We start from the raw sequence: 17,115 nt of genomic DNA, 5'->3' as shown, positions 1-17,115 counted from the left end.
CTTCCCCTAGAGGCAAACGATTCCTTTCATAGAAGAGATGGAGCTTTCAGCTGCTGCAGGGCCTTCTATTGATTAGCAATGTCTGGAAATAGAGTCACTTGGGTGCACAAAATGAAAAAGAGGGGGGGGGGGGGGGGGACAACGGTGAAGAACTGGAACCTGCTGCTAATTTACAACAGGTTTCGGATAAAGTGTTGTATGTGGCATGTGCTGGGAGAAAATTAAAACAATTAATCAGGAGACATTTAATCATGAGGTTATGTTTGTTTTTATTCCTACTTTTATGTAGGCTATTTCAAGACACGGAATATTGCAAAATACTAGTTAAAAAACCTCGCCAGCAAGCTGAAATCTCGCGATATTTGTTCACAAATACTACGAGAATACATCTTGTACTGCTCTCACTGATACATTCGCAACCAACCTTTTTTTTTTTTTTTTTTTAAGTCAGACCAATCAGGTGTTGTTTAGGGCGGGACGAAACTAGGAAGCGCCGATGGCGGGAGGGGGAAACGAACAAACCTAACAGATGAATGAACGCTGCAATTAATTCTGTTCCTTATTGAATGTTGAACATCGAGAAGCGCTTCGTGGTGTGTGTTTTTTCCTGTCGAGACCGAAGATGACATATTCTTCTGTTGCTGTGATTGGTCAAAACAAACGCGCTCAAGATGCCGCATCGTCCAATCAGCTCGAAGTATTGTACAGAATGTCCCTCCTTTCCCTAACGGATCTGCCGAGTGAAATTCCAGATTCATAATGTGAAGAACTCCCTTGAGTGAATCACAATTATCAATCTGGCTCGTGAGGTTATTGGTTAATTGCTTAAGTTTCTTTGGGGAGAATCTGCAAAAATATTTTCATGCATTGCCACTATTTGTACTGTATATAATTATTATTATTTTTAAATGTATAACAAATTTCACATTTCTCATTATTTAAAACATCAGCAATACGATAATAAATGTATTTTCCAGGTACACTGGTAATTATTTTTATTTTTTAAGCGAACATTTTGGAATTTCCATTATAGCTTAATCACAATTTTAGCCCCTGGACTAAAATAAGTTTGCAGTGTAAAAATAAAAATGGCATATAGATGCCACTTGAACTATTTTTTAACTTTAACTAGGTACGACGCCTGCTAGCCAGAAGCTGAGATGCTGTGAGTTTGTTTACAGTGTAACTGTAACTCGAGCATGTGGCATTTACATTTCTTGTCCCTTACCTAATATGTTCTGGGTGGTAACCCTAATAACAAGCACCCCATCATGTTACATCATTTTGCCTCTATTGGGTTATTATCCTTTTTATGATGGATAGTTCTGAACACAAGACCAGGAAAAATTGTGTCATGTTAAGTCATCCTAATATACTTCCTAAATAGAATAATTTTGTGAAGTGCCTTAAATTAAGTGTGAAAGTCGAGACTTGAAGCGCTATATCAAACATACGGCTTGCGGGCCAGAACTGGCCCTTCACTGGGTCCAATCTGGGTCTAACCCTAACCCTAACACAAACAGCAGTTTTCAGTAAAATTATTGTTGGTAATTTTGTCCACTAGGGAAGCTCACTGAATACCACTTTAAACTTTGTTAAGAAATTTCAATTAGTCTACAGTAAGATAATAAATGACAGTAGTTTCAGAATGTACACATAATTATTTATTATCTGTCATTATTTATAGAATATTAGGCAACGGACATACTGGTCCGGGCTACTTTAGATCAAATATGGGTGAAAGGTTAAGGTTATCAGCTGTTTTATTGTGCAGGCCAACTTATGAAAACGCTGTATTTTCCCAAATATTTCTTGACCTACAGCGGTGTAACTCCATTTAGAGGTTTGGAGCCCAGTGATCACAGCCAGTCTTCATCAACTGCCCCGCTCAGTGATTAAGGGCCTCATTTATCAAATGGGATGTTTGCCTGTGACGTGATTGCATACAGCACCAGCACAGTATTCAGGGCTGCTGTTGTGTCACATGGGCGATGTGGTGGGTGGGTGGTGCCTGGGAGAAAGACAAGCTGATCTATTTATAGTCTCTGCAGTCCTAAGCTGGGCTGCCTAACAGCAGCTCCCCTGGAAGAACCACTGAAATAAACAAACGGCTCTGCTTCACTTTGGATTTTGGGAGGTGAGGCAGAAGCTCATTCATATTTTATAGACAGGACTTTGAGCTGCTCACATACGCAGAATCAGGAGTCAGTTGCATTCAGGTCAAAATGTGACTCAATAAGTTAAGTCACACACAGTATGTTCTCTCTGACAGTGTCAGAGTTCTTGTATTGCCCCTCATTAGATTGTATAGGCCAGGGGTCTGCAATCTGCGGCTCTGGAGCCCCTCTCCTGTGGATCTCTAAAAACAAAATAATATTTTTAAAACATTTTTATTTTAATTTCTTCGATAAAATATGATTTGAATTGATTAACAATTCAGTTAAAAATGCATAATTAAATATTATATATATATATATATATATATATATATATATATATATATATATATATAAAATGTCAGAATTCAAATAAATAAAAAATCTGACAAGGTAGATTAAAAGTTTTTTTTTTTAAATACCTAAAAATGTCCAAAAAGTGACCCCAAAAAATTCCCCAAAATAAGAAAAACATAAAATTACAAAATTAGTGTACACAAAATTTAAAGAGTCAGAAAATTTCTTTTAAAAGGCAGAAAAGAAAACGTTCAAAAAGTAACCATAAAATGTCCAGAAACAAAAGGCATAAAATTTACATATAATGTACACAAAATTGAAAAGTCCTAAAATTCTTTAAAAAAAAGGCAGAAAATAAAACATTCAACAAGTAACTATAAAATGTCCCAAAAAATGCCAGAAAATTAATAGCAAAAAAGGCAATTAAAAAAAGTAAAAATAAAATAAAAAATAGTAATAGAAAATTACCAACCTATGTTCACAGAATTGCCCAAAAATTTTAGAAATTTGACAGAAAGGCAGAAAAGTCTTCCCCCCACCCCTTTTTTTTTAAATGTATGAAAACTGGTCTGATTAAAAAAAAAAACAGAAGCCAAAAAGTAGAACAAAATTAATCTCTTGAATGTTGCACAATTTCTGTTATGGTGTAACTCTTGGGCCCTCAGTACATTAGACTAACACTAACGCACGGTTTCATTCATCATAATGTTCAAAGGTTTTGTAGCTCCAGACAGACTTTTGGTTATTCATTTGGCCTAAAATGGCCCTTTTGACAGTAAAGGTTGCTGAACCGATATGGAAAGTGAATACTGTACACTGTGACTGCCATTAGGATACAAAAATGCATGTTTATAATACAGTAGTGTTGAAAAAGTATTTTTTATGCACTTAATGAGGCTTCTTCTGTAGGCTACCCACTGAATGACAGCGAATGAAGCAGACATTGATCCTGAAGCAGAAATTTGTATAATCTCCCCAATGTTTTCTGATTACACAACACTTGAGCAACAGGAAGCCCACAAAGTTGATCTACGTCGCCGATACAACTGCATCGTGAGTTCAAAACAAAACAAGCACTTTAAATGAGTCGATGCTTTTAGTGGGAAACTAACTGCACCCCTAAAAATCAATAAAGGTGCATTAGAATTCAATGTTGGGCTACACTTTGATTTTGGACATCAACACAACAGACACACCCACAATTGTATTAACAAGTTGAAATATTTATTTTTAAAAACTGAAAAAATAAAAACAAACCCACCAACATAGTTTTAGTACACGATACAAAGACACATGTCAATGCCGCTATGCGAGTGAGTAGTTTCTTGAACTACAGTAGTGTGAGGCAGTTTGAAAGGCTGGCTGAGCTGGTACGACGTCGGACCCGAGACAGGTTAAGTTACAACATTTGGACAAAAATACAAGCGGTGGTTACTCAAGGTGCGTTCCAGTTCATCATCAAAGACGGATGTATTCTCGTCTCCATCCATCATCCCCTTCTTAATTAAAATATTTCGTCTGGGAATTATTTTCAACAAGTATGAGGTGTGAAGTGACAGATGACCACCACTAAAGCAAGTATTAAAACAGGAACAACAGCACTGCAGTAGCACTTGTCTAATCTTTGCACCCGCTTTGTCATTTAACACTAACTTTTTTTTTTCTTCTAAAAACTACAAATACGGTTTGATCAACTGTGCTCAAATGAGGTTTTCGACACACAAGGATCATCCATGTCACCCAGACAACGTGGTCATGAGCCACATGACAAAATGATGACATCATATTTGCATTTCGCTCTTCAAATGAAATGAAGGCAGACTGTGAGAGAGAAATATTGATGCAGCTGAAGGTTTGACGATGGTGAAAGTTGCTAATTAGACACACGCACACTCCCGACTTACTAACCTGCACTTCCAAAAATGCATTAAAAGGACAACAGCTAGTAAGAAAGGAGGAAAATGTAATTACCAGATGATGGTCCAATCTTAACAGATTAAACATTTCTGGATTTTGCTCTCCAATGCTACTGCGAGTTGTTGAAGCTCTAGTTTGGCAAAAAAATTAAATGAATAATAATAATAAAATAAAATGTATTCTCTAATAAGGTGTGACTTTATGAAAACACATTTTGCTTACAGAATGAATCTCTGCAGAATTGCTGGACAGAAAAGGCAGCAGAGCCCAATGTAGTAAAAAAAAAAAAAAACTCTTACTGTAAAATGGCCATGAATCAGTTTCCTGCTACATTTGGTGGTTTAGAATAAGGGTTGTGAGCCCCAATCTTGGCAGTTTGGAGCAGTTTTCTATGGAAGCAACTATTTAAAAGAAAAACTAAATGAAATGGTGGTTCAGCTTGATTTAACAGTCAGGTTTGTTACAAAGGTGAAAAAGGCAGACAGTCCAGTGAAGCGTTACGGACTTAACAAGTAGTGACGTCTGTCAAACTGACCTCTGGCTCCTGTAGCTTGTTAGCGCACTCGATTACGAGTCTTTTTTTCTTTCTCCCCCCCCCCCACTGATGTGATTTGCAGACTCAGATCTCGTCTTTGCTGTTCCTAGACGTGGAACTTGTGCTCATCATGTCTCGAATGCAACTCTTCGTTACAAATTTGGAGCAAGGAGCACAGATAATAAATAAGTGATAGACTGCTCTATACACACACACATCACATACACGCGCACTCACACACACTCTTTGAGGAGGAGGCGTGATGCCGTGAAGTCGGGTCGTCCTTCCATCCCAGGCTCGTTCCTGGTGGCTGAGCCCTTGGCGCCGTCTGCGTGGAAGACTCTAGACATGGATGTGAAGAAGCGGATTTAGAGAGCAAGCACCGTTTCATTTGGCTTGATTAACAAACGAGCGGAAAAACTAGCGAGACAGAGATGGAGAAGAGTGTATAAGTACAAGTTTCTTCCGGCCGAAGGCTACGACGGGGGGTGCGGTCAACCTGAGCCTGCAAGGAAGGAGAAAACGGCATCGTATTAGTTTCTTGCACAATTTGGAATTCAAACAAAAATGCACCTCTTAAAGCTTGAACCACCGCAAAATGATTTATTTACAACTAATCGAGTAAATGGAAGAAGGTATACACGTAGATAACCTTGTTGGTACCCTTCTGCTAATGAAGTGAAAGATTAGCTGTTTTGTAATAGTAATAATAATAAGAAGAAGAAAGAAAGGAAAGAACAAATAATAACAATAAAAAAAATACTGAAAATTAACCAATGAAAATAAGACATTGCTGAACTGTGTTTCAACAGAAATACACACACGCACACAAAAGATGAAAAGATTGAGAAGAATTTGACCATACAGAGGTGCGTCCTCTTATTAGCATCACAAATGTCTTCAAACTTGTGAGCAAGTCAGTCAGCCTATTTTAAGTGACAGCGTAGAGCATTTAGCGCCATCCACTGGTGAACTAGTAATTCACTTATTTTAAAAAACATTATTTTAAATATTATGCCAAAAAAATCCCTCTGCTTTGCTCTCGCCAGCTTTTGCTAGCTTCTCCCGCTAGCCGCTCCAGCGAGTTCTTGCTAGCCACTCTTATTCGCCGCTCCTCTTAGCTCCTGCTCGCTCACTTGGCTTGTGAAGTGTGGTCATTCTGAGCAACCGTAGCACACGCGTCGAACTTATATCATTGCATTCTATTAGTTCACCGCTAGATGGCACTAAATACTACACACTGTCCGGTAAAAGCAGTGGTTAACAGTTTTCACCTTGGGGCCTGCATCTTCTAATTGTTGCAAAGTTGTGACCCATTTTATAGACATTAAGAAAAATAAAGTTTTGTTTTGTTGTTTGAAAATACATTTAAAGTATGTTACATTTTCAAATGAGCTTGACATAGCGCCAAAAGCATATTGCTAGCTATGACATACGCTAGCCAAAAGCTGAGCTGCTCTGTATTTATTTTAAGTAGCTAGCGACTAGAGCACAAGTGAGTAGCATTTCCTGGCGCTTACCGTACTATTGTGAAAATAAAAAAATTGTATCCAGACTTTTTATTGTATTTGTAGTGTATTTGTATTTCTTTACTAATTCTTTACTAACCCACCAGTTGAAAATCACCGATTTATTATTATTATTATTATTATTCAAGAATAACAAGTAGTCACTGCTGTTTGGTGTCATGGTATATACCACACTGAACATGAACCAGACGAAGCAAACAAGCGAGTGGTCTCTTAAAAAGAAAATCAGAGACATTAGCAACTTAAAGGTAAAGGCTACAAGGCCATCTAATGCTGCTAAGTTCCACTGTGTAGCGGCGTTGGGCCCTCACCCTCCTCGTCGGGCCCCCAGCCCTCTGCTACCCCCGCCAGCTCGTAGTGTTTCTTCCTCAGCTCCCCGAGACGCTCGCGCTCCTTCTGCAGACGTGTCTCCAGCTCCAACACCAGAACCTGTACAAACACAAACACACAGACACACAGACACACTCTTGTCACAAAGTTTCCCTTAGCAAATAGCGGAAAAACAACAATCCTGAAAGGGTTATTTTTATGAGTCACGTACAGGAAATTATGATCTGGCCAGTGAGAAAAAGTGAACAAAGGAGCCTTTTTACGTCATACAGACTTGCTAACAAATAAGCAAAAAAAAATAATACTGCAGAGAATCAAATTATTGCTCTTATTGCAATTCATTTGTAATTTTACAGTGCAGCACTGACTCAGATTTCAAAATATTAGACTCAATTTAGGGACTTAACATGCGTGTTTTTGGAACATGGAACAAAGGGGGAATATGCAAACTCCACACAGTAAGTAAGCTTTATTCTTACACAAGCCTCAACTCATTTCTTTATTGGGCCTTTTCATGTCTTTGTATTACAGTTTTTGGAGTTTACTGGCAACCTTCTGACTGCTGAGTGCTTAAATGCTCACCTAGAAAAACAAATAACAAATGAAGTAAACCATCAGTGGCTCACTGTATTTTTAGGACCTTATTTACTCAAGTTAGGTTACTGTAAATACGCTTAATGCACTCTCTGCCAATAGCAGTTCCCTCTTTAATGTTTGTGTGTGGATGTGTGACAAAGGTCTGGCTACTTTTGTTTTCCTTTTCTCTTTATCCTTGTACACAGTGCGTGTGCTATTTGTCTAGCTTTAAGTTCAACTTCCTGCTGGATGAAAAACAATTGAAGTGTCAAATGTGGAACAATGAGCGCATTCCCAAACAGGTCTGCTTATCGTTTGACTTTTGACTTGGTGCACGCATGTCGCGTATTGCTGCCAACCTGGGCGTCCATCTCTTGTCGCTTGATCTGTGTCAGCGTCATGCTGGAGAAGTCCATTGTATCTGCAGCGCAATCCGAAACAAAAAGCCATCAATTGCTTGTATGCAACCAAAAATTAAACTGCTTAAGGTTAGGCTCTTAATATTGTTGTCTGGATCTAAAAGCAACCATTGTGACGCTGAAATGTTCTTACCTTTGTCTTCAATTTGGGACTTCCCAGACTTGGTGGAGGCCACAACAGCAGCGGTAGCCTGGGTGACACCTCGAGATGCCTGCTGCAGGCGCTGCAAGTTGGCACTGTCTTTGTCCGCTTTAACCTGGGGAGGACAAAATCAATAAACGCCGGAGCACATCTCGATTCGCACCTCCTTTAATGATGAAAGAAGACGGTTTAACATTTCTCATCACTCACCTTGGAAGCAGCAACAAGTTGCGCCGTGCTGGCCGCAATTTCACGGGAACACACCATCAACTCCTCAAACTTCCCTTTGCCCTGCACCACAAGATCGGCTGCGTCTCTGGAAAGACAATACAAATGCAACGTCGTCAACTACCTTCATATGAATAATCAAAATGTTCAAATTGGAAGAAGTGGCTACAAAATGACTCACATTTGCGTGTTTTGTTCCTGTTAAGATCAGTGCTTAAGTCATTAAGGAGTAATTTAATTAGAAGATCATTTACTTACACCATGACAGTGGCACCCCATCCAACCGCCTTAGAAGCAGAAATTAGGCCCTCTGTCCAACGGGAATTCTTGGCATAGAATTCCTTAGTGGATGCTGCACCCTGGTGGACAAAGAAGGAATTTGAACCAAATCAAGGGAGGGCAAAAGACGAACCACAAATTAACCGCAGCTGCCAACTGGCTCTCGCCTTATCATTTGCTATACTACTTTGTCAGCAAATGAATGTTTGACAATAATGAACGTTCTGCATCAATTAGTAGAATACCAGCATTTTATTTCAGAGTTACACTACAGGCACAGCTCATTAAATTAGGCAGCGCATCTTCATTAATGAGACTATCAGAAAAGTTCATTTGTTTGGCTCAAAAACTCATTATAAAGATTCCTTAAATACATCCAAATACACTTTTCAAAATGCCAATTCCTACCAAATGAATTTGACTGTGTCCGATTAGATTCATGTTCTAATTCACTGGTTCCCAGCCCCGGTTCTCGAGTACCCTTTATCCAGCCTGTTTTTCATGTCTCTCCAGCCAACACAGCTGAAGATCGTTATCAGGCTTCATCGCAGAGCTTGCTGATTATCTGATCGTTTGAAACACCTGTGTTGCTTGTGGGAGACATGGAAAACGGGCTGGATAGGGTTACTCGAGGACCGCGGTTGACAACCACTGTTCTAATTTGTTGAGATGATGAATTTTGAGATTTTCTTTAGCAGTAAGCTACAAAATAAAAACAAGGTTTCACTCTGTCTGTAGGGAATCAACATAATTTGATGTTTTGAATCAAATTACTTCAAAGATAATCCAATTTATTGAGATGTCCAGATTTTTTTTTTAATGCCATATGTTGTGGCATTAAAAAATATAAATTTTTTGTTATTTGTTTTGGTTACTTTTTGGGGGAGACATATCGTATAGTGCTTGGTTGTACAAAAGGGCAAAAAATAAAGAAATTTGATTTGGATTCACACAAAAAAAAAGCAATTTTTCAAAATAGTAGCAATATTACTCGTGCAAATTACTCTCTTTCTACAGAATTACAACATTTTTCTGCCAGTTAACTTACAGTGGGGGGAAAAATGTATGTTTTAAGTAGAGCTGTCAAACGATTACATTTTTAAATCAGATTAATCACATTTTAGAATAATCACGGTTAATCGCTTAACAAAAAGGCTTTTTTATCCCCAAAAAATTCCCACCAAATTTGAAGAGTACCGGTTATGTGTTAATTCTTTTGACATTTAATGTTATGAGGACGTCTTCAACATTTTTTTATCCACTGCACACGCCTCTTTTTCTAATCAATTAATTAATAATAATTTAAAATGGGGAAAAAAATGACCCCAATATTTTGACATGAACAAATATTCTAAATGTGATACGCAAACATTTATTAAATGCTATACTTTAATGCATGTAATTATGTTTATTGCTCAAACACAACCTGTGCTACCTTAAACGTAGCCATCCACTGTCACGCTAAAGGATAATCGATGGTCAAAATTAATAGTGCGATTAATCTGTGTGAATTCATGATTAATGCGATATTTTTTGTGATTAATTAATCAGTTAATTTTGACAGCATTAGTTTAAATATGTATTACTGTGTTTGGTTAATTACTTGAATAGCAACTGGGCTGGTAGGTCAACATTGGGTGAGGTGAGTAAACAACTTCTACTTTTCCAAACCTGGGGACCAAGACCAAGAGAACGTACCCTGCCACTCTCGACAATATCCCTTTGCAGATCTTTGGAGGACAGAACAAGTGCCTTGATGGCCGTCATCAGATCCGTGCACGAAGCTAAGATCCTACAGGGGCCACAAGACACGCACAGACAAACATTAAAAGTATAAGATGAGTGAAGAGAGCAAAAACGGCATCATTTATAGACAGTCTAAACAAAGAACGATTACTGATATTGTTTCCTACAAAAGAAGCATACAACTCAGGGACACAGCTTATGGTGGTGTATTTAAAAAAAAAAATCTTGTGTCTTATTTTTTTAATTTTAATTTAAAAAAAATTTTTTTTTACAAGTGTTGAAACATTATGGGGTGAACAAGCAGTCACATTCCGAAGAGGTTTTGTGGTCCAAGTGGTGAAATACATCGCACGCTCTCATGTGAGTTTGATTGCAACGCTACTTCTACAAATTCACTTCTCATATTCACAGCATTACATTACAGGAGGGCAGTTTTGAACTGAACTGCAGACAGTTCTAAATGCAGAGATCTCCGTAGTAAAAAGCAGCTGGTTGTGTTACATATGGGGGGAAATACATGAATCAATTTCCCGCATTGCCATAGCCCTCGTTACGACGTCACCTAGTTGAAGGCAAAACAATGCTACGTCAATGCAAAATGGTGAATCTGACAGCCAACTTGGAATGTGGCGTAAGCAAAGCAAAGACTGCTGTTGCTTATTTGTATTGGTTGAAGAAAGTGTGTGTTCTGATAATGATTGTATTTATAGCAGAGCTAAATTAAACTTGTTATTCTGTCATCCTTCCATTTTCTATAATTGTCCTCAATAAGCTTGCGGGGAACTACCACTGATTTTAAGTTTGAAGCCTTTTATGCGACATATGAAATGAACTCTAAAGACTTTTACATAAATAAATCTGAATGTGTAGTAGAGGTTTGATTTTGTTACCTCTCATTGACCTCCATCTTGATTCCTGTATCAACTGCTCGAGACTTGTTGAGCATTTCCTGTGGGACGGGAGGGGATAAAGTGGAGAATTTTCAAGTCAATATGACTGCAAAGTGAAACGAGCAGTTCCCATGCTAAAGATGAGCATGTTTGTTATGCGTAGCGGCCATACTGAATATACAAACGCATCTACACCTCTATCCTCGCTGCAGCAGATTCCACAGCTGCAGACGTGGCCGCCATTTCCTGCTCCACAAGATCTCCCAGCTCTCCTTGCTGCAGCTCCAGACCCCGAGGACGTAGTTTCTGAATTCAAAATGGAAGACATGGGAAGGCAAACTTTTCGTTATTGTGGCCATCATTCACTAACACCCAAGAGGACAACGTTTAGACGGGTACCGACCTCTGCGGAGGCCATAATGGCTTGGAGAGCCTCCTTCAGCTTGCAGTTGTCTACTACTGTTATGTTCTCCTTCTTCTTCATGTGGCCCAGCAAAAGCAGAGCCTCAGCGCCACACGCTTTCACACTTTCTGAAAGGACTGTTACAGGGTGCACATAAAAAAAAAAAAAATACACTTGTCATTTTATATGTAAAAAAAAAGGCTAAATAAAACAAACAGTTGAATTGGAATTACAACCCGCTGGAACGCTATGAGAGTAGCATTTTCCAATCTCAGGAGCCAAGGCCCCTATTTTCCATAAGAAAAACTTCACGGGAAACCACCAAACAATAATCACAAAAGGTATGCATACTGAAATAATGATCTCGTTATAGTTTAGTCACAAATGTACTTAGTGTGAAATCTGAGTTTGTATAGTTTAGTTGAACACAAAAGCTATATTTGCAGGGAGCAGGTTGGTTGTACCTTTTGTCATCTAATTGAAGAGCATTTTTATTATTATGCCCGCCACTATATGCAGCCAGGAAACAGGTCGAAAAACTAAATAATAACAATAATAATTATTTAACTCATTCACTCCCAGATATTTCCACTGAAGCAACCCACTTCGCTCCCGGATTTTGACTAATCTTGCAAGGGCCACAGAATAGTGTGTTCTATTGCTATAAAAACATGGAACCTACCAAAATAAAGATTAGAGTCTCTTCTTTCAACAGTACAAAAGTATATATGTATCTGTTTCCGTTATGCAGCAATTAGCAATAGAAGACAGCTAAGTTTCATCATTAGTGACATTCCTGGTGAAAACACTGTCAAAAAGAGCTTGTTGCAACATGGCCCTGGTTGATCTCTTATACTCCGCTGCCACCCGCTGGCCGTTTTTTTGTAATAACTACCATTGCTTTAAGCGACCTCTTCATGTCAGAAAATGCATCAATGCCTTCTGCATGCTATTGAGCATAAAAACGTTTAAATACGTTTTTGGGAGTGAAGGGCAAAGTAATAAAAACGCGTTTTCACGTGTTTGAGTTTAAATGAGTTAAATAATAATACAATAATATTAATTAATAATGCTGTCGACATATACTTCCACTTTTAACTAGGCTTCACATGATGGGGATTTTTCGGCCAATCATAGATCAACAAGTTTGAAAGAAAAAAATGAAAGAAGATATTACAGCCGATCACAGATTTTACATCAAACGCTAAATATCGTCCGATCCTAATCAGATCTGTGTAAAATCCACCAGTTCTTTTAACCTAACGATACAAGACATGATTGATTTTTCTCAGGGTCAGCACATAACGAACCAAACAAAAAACCGTGAGCACAAAACCGAGATACAAACTAAACCGTGGATTATGTGAACTGTTCCACCCCTTGTTGGGACATTTTTGTTTGGTGATGTATCATGAGGTTTTTTTCTAATGTAAAGTATGTGGGCTTGTATCAAGAAAAGTTGGGAAAACACTGGTTTAAAGGTGATGGACTATAAATAAGTAAGATGATAGTTTGATGGCTAGTCATTTCTAAATGTAACATAGTGACCCACCAAAGGAACTCTCAACTCAAAGGGGCCTCACAACTACTTTCAGACTAATGTACAGTTTATAACGTATGATAACAGGCCCAAAAAATAAGCAACTCACCATCAGCCTGCTCCACAGGCACCATGTGAGAGGTAGCACTGCCTTGAACAATGGTGTCGCCCACTAGGTGGCCACACTGGGTCACCACTTTAAGCAACTGAGACACACCTGTACAATAAGAATGGAACACAAAAGAGAATTGATCTCAATTGCTTATGGGCTTTGCATAGAGCAAGTAAGCAATGCATAAAGCGGCTGCATACTTGTATCATCAGCTAGAAAGGCGTCTCTGGCAGGATGGAGCTGCTCCACACAGTTTAGGGACGCTTGACATCTGGATGCCAGGTAGTCTGCAGATGTAGGCATCATTGGACATTACTATACACACACTGTCACACTAACGAGCAACCCGCAGCGGAGAGAGGCACGGCAACCTGCTGAGCTGGTGCAGCTGATGTGGGCTGGGTGGTCGATCTGGGCCAGCGAGTCTTGGATGATTTTCTCGGCCTCTTCAACGGCTCCCTTCAAACTGGACCAGCGGGCTGCTACGAGCTGGCTCTCTAATGCTTGCTCCCTGCTCTCCTACGGACACACACGATATGGGCGCTCCAATTTGTTACACAAATCTGATTTGAATCCCCTTTGCTTACAGAAGAAGCAAATGACAATGACATAATTCAAAACGTGTTTTTAGAATAAATACAACTAATTACAACATTACAGTAGTCATAGCATACAAAACATACAAAAAAACTAAAACAACCGTATCCATAGCTGGGCCCTGTTGATTTCATCGCCAAGTGTTTGACCTTTCACCTTGTCATTGAGCTGATTTTGCAGGGTTTCGGCTGTCTTCACGCCACTCTCCCTCTCACTCGCCAACGAACTTTGGACCCGCTCAAGCTCCTCCCCTCGAACGGCCAGCTCGGCTTCCACTTTGGACAAGGACTCAACGAGTGCCGCTTTCTGACATTCCATGGCAGCTAGTTGAGTGCTGAGCGCCTCACTGGACTGCAAAACAATGAAAAATAAATGATGTGTTACAGAGCACATAAACAAGCGCAAAATACGATGGGAAGTCTTGATCGGGACAATATGAGGATGCGAACATGTTGTACTTTATGACACAAGTGACCTCCAGTGCTACTGCCTTTTTATAGTTTGTGGCTTGGCACACAATCTCCATGGAGCTCTAAGTGGCGGTCAAGTCAAATCAAAGAAAATGTGGGAAGTTGTGGTTTGGAAACTTGGCAAAACAAACTATGACAACAGACTAAATTTTCATCAGATCCTGCATGTTGGAAGCTTGTGTGTGAACAGCCTTTGCAACTCGATGGAATAAGCTCACTAAAAATATGAAAGTGACTTCAATACAGCATGAGCAAATGGTCAGATGGTGGAAAGTAGGGGTGTGCCTAAAAAAAAAAAAAGGATTCTCATAAAAATCGCGATTCTCATTTAGTACGATTCAGAATTTATATTAAATTAAATTAAAATAGATTTTATTTAAATTATTTTATACTGCCCTTGTTTGTGTGTGCCTTTATTGGGAGCCCTGTTCATGTTGTACACGATTTGGCCACTTAGGGGCAGTGTGGTTCCGCTTGTTCTGATCTACTGTCAAGTTGTAGCCACATAGAAGCAAAAAGTCATGATCAAGTTATTCCAATAAAAGTAGTTTTTTTTTTTTTGCAGTGTAGGATGTTAAGATGCTTCTCTGCATACATTCCTGAAGCGTTTTGTATGAATAGTCGTTCTTTTGAGTGATAAAAGTGCCACGAGTAGCGCGCTAATTAGCATTAGCGAGTCAGGCTGGAGTAGATCATGACAATTCTTTGCATATCTATAAATTAAATCAGAAATCATTGTCAGTCAAATAATTTTTAATCTAAAATCGATTCTGAATCGAATCGCAGGCCCAAAAATCGTGAGACAGTCAAAGATTCCCAGCCCTATTGGAAAGTTAAGAGTGGATGAGAAAAAAAATGGCATAGAGCTGTTGCAGGAGGCATATAAAAGCAGGTTTGTCAATAAAAATATATTTTTTTAGGGCGATATATTTTCTCACAAACTAACATGATAAACGATAGTACAGTTGTTTTTTTCAGGCCACTGATAAAACGATACTAGAGCATAATAATTCCGGTACATCCTAGTTGAGAGCAATTTAAATTCAATTATAAAGAATACTGAAAACTGGCATTGAATGTAGAGCAATAAGACATTAGGTCAATGAAAAGTATAAATAAAGGGTAAGTTCACAAATATCACATAATATACAGCCAGTGTTGTATCTGAATGAGTTCAATGAACTAAAGTTCATGAACCTGTTCATATTTTGGGCGAATGCGCACTGAATGTAGGGCATTTCTGCGTGATGCAAGTTTTCGCAAATACACTTAATTCTGCCATCAGTGAGCATTTCTCAAATGAAAGTTCTTTTACAGTGCCGGGTTTTCGTTAGATTTCCAGGAGAAAACGTTGGCTAAACACAGTAAATGAGCATTTGGCAACACAAGCCACAGAGACTTGCATGGAGGCATTAAGATGTAAAGTATAAAGGATGACTGTGTTGGGGCGGATGGGTGGGCGGAGTCTGTGACAGATACCTCACTCGGAAAATCTGGTTGGTGACAAATAGTAACGTAAGTTATTGCTCGTTAGTCCCTAGTAGGCATTCAAGCGTTTTCCCTTTGTATTTTGTGACGCGAGGAAGGGTGGGGTGGGCGTCTGTGGGCTGGGTGGGCTGGTTTTAGGGTGCTGAGGTCGCAGCAAGTCGCAGGTGGGTAGTGGAAGGTTTATTTAGAGCGTGACAGCTTAGCACAGAGTCTGTGACTGTTTACTCATTGTCCATTGGGTGTTTATTATTATTTTTAAGTGTTTCTTTTTTTTTTTATACCTGATTTCATTGTGAAATGTTTTAACTGTGGGTGATTTTTATGGTGCCCTGTAAATAACAGATTCAAACTGCAGCTGTCTACTAGTACAAACTTAATGAGTGGCAACAACAACAAAAAAACAATCAAAAAGTTAGTTTTTTAGAACAATGACCTTAGTTCAAAATGTTGAATTATGAACGGAACTTGTTCATTTTAAAATTTGCAAACTGAACTTTGAACTAGTTTGCGTAGAAAATCTACTTTTAGAACATTGCATACAACCACATAGGGCAGGTGTGTCCAAACTACGGCCTGGGGGCCATTTGTGGCCAGCCATCCATTTCTCAGCGTCCCGTGACAGACTTAAAATGACATTTTCAAAGCAAAAATTGTTACTTCCACTTTCTGCTCTGTGTCAAGGTCTGATTTATGAACATGAATCATCTTCAAGTGTTTTAAAAATGGTCAGTTTGCTACAGTTTTTGTTCTGAATGTGAAGATTTGGTTGCTGTTGAGTTCAGGGATGCATTTAGTCTAGTGTGGTACAGGCTAAATCCTAAACTATTTGGCTCATCACCTTGAACAGAAAGCTGTTATGCACTTTTAACTAATAACTACAAAATATAAACATTATGTAATTGCTTGCTTGATTTCAGTGTGTTTAATAATTTATGGTCACAAATTCAAAACAGCCCTTGCATTTTTCCCTTTTTCTATAGGCAGCCTTTAAATGATAAAGTTTGGACACCCCTGACACACTATCTGTAGTGGCATCAGAATAAAATGAGATTATCCTATTCCTAAACTGGAATGGTTGTTTGGGGAATCCCAAAGTTTTTTTCAGGCAATTTGTACTAGCTATCAAAACTCTGCAACAGTCCTTTAAACACAGTACTTGAATGAGGCGTTACAATGTTTTGGACTTTGAGGTTTATTGTGTTGCGACTTTCTTCACACCAACGTGACATACTCTGCTATGTTTCTCATTTCTATGTGTGTGTGTACAACTACAACCGTCAGAAAACTTCGCTTCAAGTATGTTAATTGTTTCGCTCTGCTTTAATGCTTTTCACACAGTCTGTCTCACTCTATGTGTGTGTGTATGTGAGCGCGCACAGGTTTATATCACATCATGGGGTTCATTTTCTGGGTTTTTAGTATCATTGTGGAGACCAGGTGTCCTTGTGGGGACATTTTGGT

At 38.9% G+C, this 17,115-nt stretch overlaps 1 protein-coding gene across 3 annotated transcripts in view; it reads right to left on the bottom strand.

Moving 5' to 3' along the window:
- Positions 1–3,655: 3,655 nt before the first annotated feature.
- hip1 (huntingtin interacting protein 1) overlaps positions 3,656–17,115 on the bottom strand; it is a 45,472-nt gene continuing 32,012 nt past the window's right edge. For 2 of the 3 annotated variants that reach the window (XM_077566111.1, XM_077566113.1), the window contains exons 18-31: positions 13,853–14,047; positions 13,471–13,618; positions 13,300–13,386; positions 13,097–13,204; positions 11,448–11,584; positions 11,240–11,350; positions 11,045–11,103; positions 10,107–10,200; positions 8,388–8,488; positions 8,112–8,217; positions 7,893–8,016; positions 7,700–7,761; positions 6,746–6,863; positions 3,656–5,410 (exon numbers count right to left, since the gene is read on the bottom strand). In XM_077566111.1, the coding sequence (XP_077422237.1) occupies positions 5,400–5,410; positions 6,746–6,863; positions 7,700–7,761; positions 7,893–8,016; positions 8,112–8,217; positions 8,388–8,488; positions 10,107–10,200; positions 11,045–11,103; positions 11,240–11,350; positions 11,448–11,584; positions 13,097–13,204; positions 13,300–13,386; positions 13,471–13,618; positions 13,853–14,047 (1,461 nt within the window). In that variant the 3' untranslated portion in view covers positions 3,656–5,399. The remainder of the gene's footprint in view (positions 5,411–6,745; positions 6,864–7,699; positions 7,762–7,892; positions 8,017–8,111; positions 8,218–8,387; positions 8,489–10,106; positions 10,201–11,044; positions 11,104–11,239; positions 11,351–11,447; positions 11,585–13,096; positions 13,205–13,299; positions 13,387–13,470; positions 13,619–13,852; positions 14,048–17,115) is intronic. The other variant, XM_077566112.1, reaches the window with a different exon arrangement.

This window comes from Vanacampus margaritifer, chromosome 5 (genome assembly GCF_051991255.1).
Source record: "Vanacampus margaritifer isolate UIUO_Vmar chromosome 5, RoL_Vmar_1.0, whole genome shotgun sequence".
Taxonomy (NCBI): Eukaryota; Metazoa; Chordata; class Actinopteri; order Syngnathiformes; family Syngnathidae; genus Vanacampus; species Vanacampus margaritifer.
This window is presented reverse-complemented; position numbering and strand designations above follow the sequence as displayed.